This window comes from Ochotona princeps, chromosome 17, assembly GCF_030435755.1.
Source record: "Ochotona princeps isolate mOchPri1 chromosome 17, mOchPri1.hap1, whole genome shotgun sequence".
Classification (NCBI taxonomy): domain Eukaryota; kingdom Metazoa; phylum Chordata; class Mammalia; order Lagomorpha; family Ochotonidae; genus Ochotona; species Ochotona princeps.
The window spans coordinates 39,058,236-39,067,987 of record NC_080848.1 but is presented as its reverse complement, the minus strand read 5'-3'; the positions used below and the strand labels follow the sequence as shown (position 1 = coordinate 39,067,987).

Sequence of the window (9,752 nt, the reverse complement as noted above, 5' to 3'; positions counted from 1 at the left end):
GTGGGGAGAGTCACCTCAGGTGGCCAAAGGCAGTGGCATTGCTGCTGAGGTGGGCTGCTCACACCCTGGCCCAGATCTCCTGAAAGGCAGCCCCGGTCTGCGGCCCCGATTGGGATCTGTTCTAGCTGCACCAGCAGGGGCTGAAAGCCACTTAGAGCATTCGCATCTCGGAATCCCTGGACCCATGCAGCTCCTGCTAGGAGCCGCCACAGTCGCTGACAGCTCCAACCCACCCACCCTTGCAAAGATAGTGGGGGAACAGTGCAGACTGAAGCTGAGGCTGTGGGTGGCAGTGGGGCTGTTCCCAGCTGTCTGAGACAGGGGTAGGGTGGGTGATCCCCAAGACGACAGACAGGGGCCCTGAGGCTGACCCCTCCCGTCACAGCCTGAGGGCGCCTTGGACCCTCACGTGCCCTGCAAGGCCAGCACTACCTGGAGTCCGATCCCAGGCTCAGAATCACTTTGTTAGCAACAGAGTGGGACATGCCGGCAGGCGGGGGCGGCCGGGGGCCAGGGCAGTCTGGGCTGTGTGGCCCCCACCTCTACCCAGCTGGAACCCGGTCATCGCGAAGCTGCCTCCCGGCACGGCCCTCACTTATTCTCTATGAGCATCTGCACCTTGTGCACGAGGTCTCGGGCGATACGCAGAATCTCCTGGGCGTCGTGACGCTCGGCCCATTCTGGGGAAACACAGATGACTGAGGGGTGGCCCAGGAGGAGGGTGGTGGGCTGAGAGGAGCAGTGCACTGACTACTCTGCTGGTCCCAACCAAGGGAAGGGACCCCTTTGACTCCATCAAGGTCAGGAGCCGAGACCCCCGCAGCCTTGCTGGACATAGTCAGGGTGGCCAGGCCTGCACGTACCGTTGAAGAACTTGATGATGTCAGTGAAGTCCATGTTGTTGTCGCGGATGATCTCTCGGTAGGCCTCCACCAGGGCCAGGGCGATGAACAGAACAAAGTGCTCCGAAGAGATATGCCTGGCTGCCCAGATCACCTCCCACACAGCAAATACGTCCTCATACAGCAGCTCTGGGGACAGTAAAAGGCTGTGCTCTGTGCCCAGTCCCAGCCGCAGGCTGCCTGTATGTTGGGGGCACTAACAATGCCCTGCCCTAAGATGATGCCTGGACCCTACTGCCTCTTGGAGCCTTGGAAGTGCCCTGTGATTGGCCCTTTACCGCATGCCTCGGGTGTGTAAGCTGATTGGATAGGATTGACAGATAAGTCAGGGGCTTTGGGGGAGGGGCGGGGCTTCTGCGTTACTGTTTTTTACGGAGTAACGGTTTTAAACGGATTTAACGGAAGCTTTCAATAAAGCGCCCCGGAAGATCTCCAGTGTGTCGGGTGATTTCTTCCGCGGGATGGGAGACACCGATACCTGTAGGCGCCAGGCTGAACCAGGCAGCGAGGCTGAGCGCCAGGGGCCTAAGCCCTGGATCCCCCTGGTGACATGCGGCCTCAGGCCTCTATGGCCAGAGACTCCAGCCTTCCCTTGGCCACAGCCCTAGCTGGGATCCTGCAGACCCCACACCTGCTCTTGATTTGGCAGCTCCACTTCCGAGGCCTTACCTTCCTCACACTGGTGTTCAAAGAGCTGGTTTGAAAAGTTCTAAAAACAGTTATCTGTCAGCTTTCCCTCCCCTGTTTCTTGGGTGGCACCTGGGGTGGTTTCCCACAGCCCCCGGGGGGCCTCCAAGTACAGTTAGGGCTCCCCTCAACCTTATTGTCCAAGCACTTCTTACCTCGCTTAAAATCCAGCAGAAACCAGCGGTAACAGAAGTAGAAGTGGGTGTAGTCCCCATTCTGATGCATCAGCTCAAACAGCTCTGAGTCCAGGATCTGAGTGGAGGAAGAGGGAGTGCCTGGCCGGAAGTCACCTCTGTGCCTCCCACCCTCTGGGCCAGGAACCCAAGGTGGGTACTGGGTGGCTGTCTTGTTCCCACAGCTGTACTCTCCACTCCTGGGTGGCCAGAGGCTGGGCTCAGGGCCCTGCTCCACAATACCCTATCCCACCCTGGCTGCACTCCTTGTGGAGTTTAAGGCTGTCAGGCATCTACACAGCCATACCCCTCGATCTGTAATAATGAAAGCAGCAGCCCTGGGAAAAGCCCTGGCCCCCATGTGCTGAAGCAGCGAGCAGCTCTGGGCTGCCTCCCCTCATGCCCAGGGCCACCTGTACAGCTCACCTGGATGAGGGAGCGCATGTTGGCAAAGTGGGTGTCCATGGCGCCCCCATTGGGGAAGTTCTGGCTCATCCTCTTCATGAGGTGGCTGAAGCAGCTGTAGGCCAGCTGATCTGAGGAGGACCTGAGTGAGGCCGGCAGGGCAATGGCCCCCGGAGTCCACCTTCCAGACTTGGCTGGCTCCTTTCCCTTGCTCCAGCCCAATCTGCCCAATCCCAGCATCACACAGGAATTCCCATCCCTCACCATTGTCCAGGATGACCAGGAGAGGCGCCAGCAGGTCACACATGCCTTGCACATAGCCCACATCCAGGTGTTCCCACACATAGCTGCAAGGTCAGGGACAAAGTTACTGTGGCCTCCGGGCCCCTAAGGAGAAGGTGCATGCCCTGAAGTCAGCCTTCCCGCCCCCCTAAATCATTCATTGGGAGGGGACAAGGGGACAAGCCCATGCCCTGCCTCCAGCCACAGTCAAGGAAAGACACCCAAGGAGGCCATCGTGGCTTGGAATTTGGGCAGAGAAAGGAAAGCAGGTAATGCTTCCTTGAAAGTGTGGTCAAAGCTGAGATCCAGGGAACATCTCAGGATGTAGGCAGGGTGCAGAGGCTGTTACAGAAGAGAAGTATCCCAGACAGAGGGAGCCCAGTGTGACAGGATCCCCGAGAGAGGTGGCCTCCTCAGACTTAACGTTTCCTCCCCCAGCCCTGTAGCCCCACCCCCCAGAGGCACCTGCACATGATGTCTCGAAGCCTCTCGAGGTTTGGGGGTGTGAAGTACCAGTAGTTGCGGTCACATCTCTGCACATCTTTGTCTATGCGGTGCAGATTTAAGGCCACGGTGTCCAGTAATTCTATCTGAAAGTGTGGAAGACCCTTGGGTGAGACTGGCCAGTTCTTCCCAAATGCCTTAAAGACATGCAGTGGGGCAGGGAAGCCAGGGAACCGGAGAGCAGGGCCCAGGCTCTTCCCTTCTAGAATGGTCACCCCACCCCACAGCCCAGCCCGAGCCTCGGGATGTCAGGGGGCTAGCTAGGAGCAGTGCCCAAGAATGTCCACCTACAGTGTAGGCAGCAGCACACACAGCCTCTAGCTCACTGGCCTGTGGTGCCTCCTCCTGGCTGGGATCCTGGGGCCTGGAGAGAGTGTGGACTGCAGGGATAGGGTCGTTGGTGGAGCCTTCCTCTCCAGCACCATCCTCTTCAAAGCCCACATTCGGCCCCTCATCCAGGCTCGACTGGATGCCGGAGGCCACGGAGTAGTTGCGAGAAGATGGCAGACCCGAGTCTGGAGAGTCGAACTCTACTGACTGCTGCTCCCCGGCGGGGCCAGGACTCCCCACTCCTGCTCCCGGCTCCAGCTTGACTTTAGGATCATCAGGGCCCTGTGCCCCTGGGGGCTCCAGATCGTCCACAGAGATGAACACCTGCGGGGGGGGAGGGAGGGAGGGAACATGGACACACGGTGGCTCCTGCCTGCACACCAGGACCTTCCTGCAGCCCTCGCCTAAGCCCTGGGTCAGAATGGAACCAGGAAGGAGAGTTTTCACACCCCGTCCACCCACTCATGACCACTAGGCTGGCTTCTGACCTAGTTGACTGGTAGAGAAATAAGGGTCTGGGCAAATGTGAGGAGCCCAGGCTCAGCCCTGTCCTGTCCCTGCTATGGTTGCTGTAGGGGTCTGGTCGCTGGATGCCAGTTCCAGCTAAGTCTCATCCCAAACTTGAAGCCAGCAGAGCTTCCTTGGTGTGGTTGCTTGGTATGCCTGCTGGGCCAGAGGTCTTAGGAAAAATGGGATTCTCTTTGTTTTCTGTATTGTGTCAGCAAGACACAAACTTCTGAAGCACATATCTACTTGGTCACATTGGCCTTCAGACATACGGACAGGGTAGGGAGTGAAGGGAAACCTACTTCACTTGTCCCTGGAAGGTAACTAGCAAGGACAGTCCCAGGGAGAGTAACACAGGCTTCTCCTGTCTGGACCACAAAGGGAAAGAAGGGTGCTGAAAGTGGTTTTCACCTTGGGAAAGGAGCAAGACATGATGGGCAGGGCCCCAGTTAAGAGCCTTGGAATGGTGAGCTGGTCTACCTGGGTCATCGCAGGACTCAAACCCAGACAGAACAAGAGGGTACTTATCAACAAGAGATCAAGAACGTAGGACATGGAAAGGTAGGGTTTCCTTGCTGGCTACAATACTGTATTACTTCCAGTCTTGCCCTAGCTGGGATGCTTTCTGTTCCTAGAAAAATACGGTGAAGTGACAAGAACATGCATGACCCAAAGAAGGAATTTCAAAAAAGAAAACACACAAATTAATACACAGAATGCTCTTAAAAATGGAACTTGTCCATGCGAGAGCTCTAAGCTGGCTGCTCTAGAAGCAGGGGTGGTACTGGGATGAATGACACACTCACACTGTGATCCAGCACTGATCAGGGAGACAGCCACCCTGAGGGGACCACCCCATGTGCCCTTTAGTTTCTGATAAGTCTCAGCACAGCCTCTATGAGAAGAGGGGTTGAAAGCTCAGAAGGGAAACCAAGAACAAGCTCACAGAAAGTTCCCAACACCTACCCTGTCAGGAGTGGACATAGAACTAGAATAGGGGCAGCCTGCGCCAGCCAAGGACTTCTCTCCAAGCAACGAGGTCATCCCAGCAAGCCCACCTTTCCCTACTTGTAAAAGAAAGCATCGGGCCTGGCGGCGTGGCCTAGCGGCTAAAGTCCTCGCCTTGAAAGCCCCAGGATCCCGTATGGGCGCTGGTTCTAATCCCGGTTGCTCCACTTCCCATCCAGCTCCCTGCTTGTGGCCTGGGAAAAGCTTTGGGACCCTGCACCCGCATGGGAGACCCGGAAGAGGTTCCAGGTTCCCGGCTTCGGATCGGCGCGCACCGGCCATTGCGGCTCACTTGGGGAGTGAACCACCGGACGGAAGATCTTCCTCTCTGTCTCTCCTCCTCTCTGTATATCTGACTTCGTAATAAAATAAATAAATCTTTGAAAAAGAAAAAGAAAAAGAAAGCATGATGCACTAATGACATCTTATTCCTACAACATCCAGGGAACTCTAAACTTTTCAGGCCAAGAAATTAACACACAGGCCCTAAGCTTTTCTCCCAGGACTCCACTGCCAGTCTGTTAGAAGCCAGGCTAGTATGCAAAACGCTGGTGGTCCCTACAGGTGCCCCGCCCCCAGACCCTGTCGGGCTCACGTCGTTGCTGATGGTGGAGTCACGGTGGAGGAGACGCTGCACATGGCTGTCGATACTGCTGCCCGAGGAGAACTTGGTGAGCGTGGTGGGGTGAGCCTCCCGCTCCCGCTGCCTCACCACTGCCTCACAGGCTTTCCACTCCGCCAACACCTGCTGGTATCTTGCCGCCACCACTGCGTCCACCTATACTCAGACCACAGTGCGACCATGAGGGATGCATGAGCCAGGCCTCCACTGGACCTGTGGCTCCTACAGTCGCAAGGGCCGAGGTGGCTGCAGGTCGAGTAGGGCCGAGGAGAGGCCCTGGGGGCTGCTTGGCTAACACCCTCTTCCTGCCAGGTGCCTGTTCCAGCTGAGAAGGGCTGAGGCTTCCCTGGGGCCCTTGGCCCAGCTGCCCAGCTCCCGAGCCCACGGGCACAGGGTTTGCCTACCTGCTCCATCTCCTTCTTGCTCATGCCAAACTTGTAGTGACCCAGTAGGAAGGGCCAGACGTCCTTGCGGATCTCATGCTCCACACCTCCATAGTAAACTTGCCGCAGCAGCTCCAGCTCCTTGTAGTTCTGAGGACCCAGGGGGATGAAGACTGTGTGGCTCCTGTGGTCTCTTTAGCCCAGATGGGCGCTTTCGTCACTCTGCTGAAGCTCACGCAAGTCCTACTTGGGACAGCTATATCCTCCCGAGCTCCAGGTTACAACTTGATGACATCCAGCCCACCTACCCTCCTATCTAGAGCAGGAAAAGGAGCCCAGATACATGGAAAGACGAGTTCAAGGTTACAGCTCAGACCTTTCGTGTAGACCCACCAGCTCAGCTATAGGATGATGATTCAGCTCACTCCCAGTCACCCATCCTGGCCTGCAAACCCATCTCTGAATGTCCACTCGGCCTATAAAAGCTGCTCCCATAGCTCTCCTTGCTGCCAGTTCCAGCTCCATGACTGGCTTCTGAGCACAGAACCCGTTCTAGAATGTGCACCTTTTTGTCCTTCTGATACTTGCTCCACACGTCCTTGGTGAGGCCCCCTGAGGCCCCAGGGGGCCGGTCAGGTGGGATGATGCTGTGATGCACCAGTGCCGACAGGTGGGTCCGAACCGTGGACAGGTGGCGGCAGTAGGCCAGCCCTGCAAGGAAGGGGAGTGCGGTAGGTGCGTGAGTCTATGACTGAGGCACCTCCCTTGGCGGTCAGCCCCGCACAGCCCCACACCACCGCACACTCACAGCCATAGAAAGCCCGGGACACGATCTGTCTCTTCATGCTCTCACACAGCAGCCGGAGGGGTAACCTGTGGGGACAACCTGGTTCAGAGGGAGGGGAGTGTGGCCCCTCTGGTGGGAGGAGGACAAGAAGGAAGGACATTCCTGTGGGGGCTAGGAAAGTAAAGTGGGGTAGCAGAACCCTCAGCCTGGAAGCCACCAGTGGGTACCCCATCATCCTGCCAGGAACTCTGGACAGAGCTGGCCCCCAACTAACCAGTGGTCTTGGGCAACTAACTTTACATTAGTGAACCTTGGTTTCCTCATGTGAAAATGGAGATGCCCTTTGCCCAGACAGACAGCCTGCCAGCAGCATCCATGTCCACACTGTACCTACCTCAGGGTGTGCACAGCCCTGAGCATTCACTTGGGTTATATTTCATTTAGTGCCAATGAGTCCCTTAAGAAACAGGGAATATTATCCTCATTTTATAAACAAGGAAGCAGGTTCAGAAATGGAATAGAGAGGCTCCTAGACACTCAGCTACTGGACAAAGTCCTGTGGGTGGCAGAAGTGAAATGTGAATTCAAGCGTGTACAACTCCAGGGGCTGCCCTGTGTCATGCAAGTGATGCAGTCCCTAAGGACAGACAGACACACGTGAATGGACATGGCAGGGGAAGGCTGGTGTCCCGGCACTGCTCACTCACCGGTCAGGGACACAGCGGCAGTGGCAGGGGGCTATGCATGGGCAGCTACTGCAGGAGCAGGAGAGGCACGATCCCTGGCTGCACAGGGGCTCCAGGCGCCAGGCTGGCAGGCTGGGCCCAAAGCCTTGCATCTCGATCATGTCACCAGCATCTGAAGGCAGGAAGGGGGCTGAGGTCAGGCCCAGCAGGTCAACTCCCATAGCCACCCTGCAGCATGCCCACCTCTGTGTTCAGAGCTGCAGCATGAGGCCACCTGTTGGTGGAAAATTACAAGGATGGTGCCTGCCAGGTGCAGAGCCCAGAGATGGACAAGGGGGGGTGGGAGGGGATCTTGGAGCGGGTTGGCAAGGTCAAGGTGTCTCTGCATGTGGCAAAGTACTGGGACCAAATCGTGGACCAATGTGACTGCCTCCATCTCGCTACCAGCAAACACTTGCTTTTCTAGAGGGAAGGGAAAGAAAGCAATGGCAGAGCAAGAGCCAGATGTGTGCCCACCTCGCTTGCCTTTTCAGCCTGGGTCTCACGGGAGAGCACTGAGATGCAGGACAGCTTCCAGCCCCGAACCCTCCCCTTCAGGGCACTCTCCAGCAAAGTCCCTGAAGGATCTCACAGGCCTTGCTTTTCTAAAGGGTTCTGGAACTGACCAGTGGCTAAGTAGGAACAGTGCTGCTCCCTGCCCAGGCCTTGGGCCCCTGTTGCCAGTTTGCCTGGACCCTGTCTGATTCCCCATTCTCGCCTTGTATATAACTGCACTCAGCATGGTGGTCTCCTGGAAACAGGGAACTGAAAGGAAGGGCAGAATTCTCAGGGTTTTCAGGCTGCTCTAGGCACACAGGCACACCCTCCAACCGCCAGTCACAGAACTTGCCCAGGTGCGGGTTCTGGAGGCGGGCTCCTGGGGACGGCAGACACACCGCCTTCTCCACCAGCTCCGCTGGCTGAACCGGAGCTCAAGACCCTGGGGAGCTTCCAGAGTGTGAGGGGGACGCTGGCATGGCCAGAGAGCCATGGCGATGAAGCAAAGGGAGGGCAGAAAGTGAGAGGGGCTGGGGCTGAGACCAGAAAGGAGAGCGAGCCGAGTGAAGAGCAAGGAAGGGGAGAGCTGTGTGTGCTGAGGCCTCCCTCTCAAGGGCCTTGTCTCAGCCAGACTGGTGTGGCCCTGCCTCAGCTTGGGCCCTGGCCTGCTTTTGGTAGAAGACAGGCTCTAGGCTGAGCTGGGCACCCTAGGGTCTCATTAGGGATTGCCCCTGCCTTGGCCCTGGGGCTCTCTTGTCCAGACCCAGGGCTAGGGTTTTGATCCATGTCTGGCCCTTCAGCTCCACCAGGAGGCAATTTAAGGAAATGTGTTTTGTGAGGAGGGGGCTGCGGCTCTGAGAGCAAGGGAATTGAAGCCATGCCCGAGACTCAGGGGAAAAGAGAGGGTGCAGGTGGAAGGGCACAGGACCCAGTTCCTGCCCCTGCAGCAGGCAGGAGAGGCCAGTCCTGGGAGGAGCTGGGGGTGGGGATAGGCCCAGCTGGGCAGGCAGCAGGCAGCAGGCGGGAAGGTAAGAAAGGCAAGGGGTGCAGAGGGTGGGCACCAAGGAAAAGCAGCTCATGCCTGAAAGCAGGGCCCAACCAAGGCTGATCTCCTGGGTCAATGCTCTTCACCTTAATTCTCCAGGAGCTGAACCTGCCAGCTCTGAACACTCTGTCTCTCTGAGTCTGCCCCGTGTGACAGCGGGAGCTCTGGAGTGCCTGGCTGAGGGGCAGCAGCTGGACGGGGTCTGCCGGGTCAGCTTGGACTCTGACTCTCCCCTCTGAGCATGAGGACAAACAGCCAGCGTGGGTGAACCCCACAGCCCCTAAGACTCCGAGTGAAAGGTACCTGGCCTGGAGCAGAATTAGAGTGAACAGCATCTCTGCTCTGGGGGTGGGATGGGGGAAGGGAGGGAGAAGGAGGGAGGCAGCAGGAACAGAAGGGGAAGGGGGAGGAGGGAGAGGAGATCTGGACACCCGCCACTTGATTTACATGCACAAGTCAAGCATGTTGCAGGCCTGAAAAGCAACGGCTAGTAGAACGGCCTCCACAGTGTTGTCATTATGGACTGGAGCGGAGCTGGTGGCTCCCACCGCCACACGGACCCCCAGCACCCATGGACTCACCTCTCTTGCCCCACCTGCTTTCCCAAGAGCTGGGGGCCAAGGGGTTGTTCACTTAGTTAGTCTAGCCCCTGAGCTCCCTGAGAGGATACCCAGACAAGCCTTGAGGCTTCTAAGCCCCATGGATCTGGAACATTCTCTGATTCCACAGGCTTTAGTCCTGTGACTAGCTGGGGATGGCCTCTCTATTGCCAAGTGTGCCAAGATCCTCCGGCCTGACTTTTGGCTCAGGATGTAAGCAAGTACTCTGTGTGCAGGGCTCAACTTTCCCACTCTGCTCCAAGGCAGTTAGCCGGTAAATAAGCATCAGCCCCAG

General features: G+C 57.4%; 1 protein-coding gene across 7 annotated transcripts in view; it reads right to left on the bottom strand.

Annotated features, from left to right (window-relative positions):
• Nucleotides 1-445: 445 nt before the first annotated feature.
• Nucleotides 446-9,752, bottom strand: part of SGSM2 (small G protein signaling modulator 2) — a 33,600-nt gene continuing 24,293 nt past the window's right edge. For 3 of the 7 annotated variants that reach the window (XM_058675974.1, XM_004593968.2, XM_004593969.2), the window contains 12 exons: nucleotides 7,298-7,448; nucleotides 6,612-6,676; nucleotides 6,369-6,514; nucleotides 5,825-5,953; nucleotides 5,394-5,576; nucleotides 3,245-3,607; nucleotides 2,915-3,039; nucleotides 2,432-2,514; nucleotides 2,189-2,298; nucleotides 1,745-1,841; nucleotides 864-1,031; nucleotides 446-680 (listed from right to left, as the gene is read on the bottom strand). In XM_058675974.1, the coding sequence (XP_058531957.1) occupies nucleotides 592-680; nucleotides 864-1,031; nucleotides 1,745-1,841; nucleotides 2,189-2,298; nucleotides 2,432-2,514; nucleotides 2,915-3,039; nucleotides 3,245-3,607; nucleotides 5,394-5,576; nucleotides 5,825-5,953; nucleotides 6,369-6,514; nucleotides 6,612-6,676; nucleotides 7,298-7,448 (1,709 nt within the window). In that variant the 3' untranslated portion in view covers nucleotides 446-591. Of the gene's footprint in view, nucleotides 681-863; nucleotides 1,032-1,744; nucleotides 1,842-2,188; nucleotides 2,310-2,431; nucleotides 2,555-2,914; nucleotides 3,040-3,244; nucleotides 3,608-4,201; nucleotides 4,422-5,393; nucleotides 5,577-5,824; nucleotides 5,954-6,368; nucleotides 6,515-6,611; nucleotides 6,677-7,297; nucleotides 7,449-9,752 lie in introns of those variants that run through there. The other 4 variants (XR_009246936.1, XM_058675976.1, XM_058675975.1 and 1 more) reach the window with 4 other exon arrangements.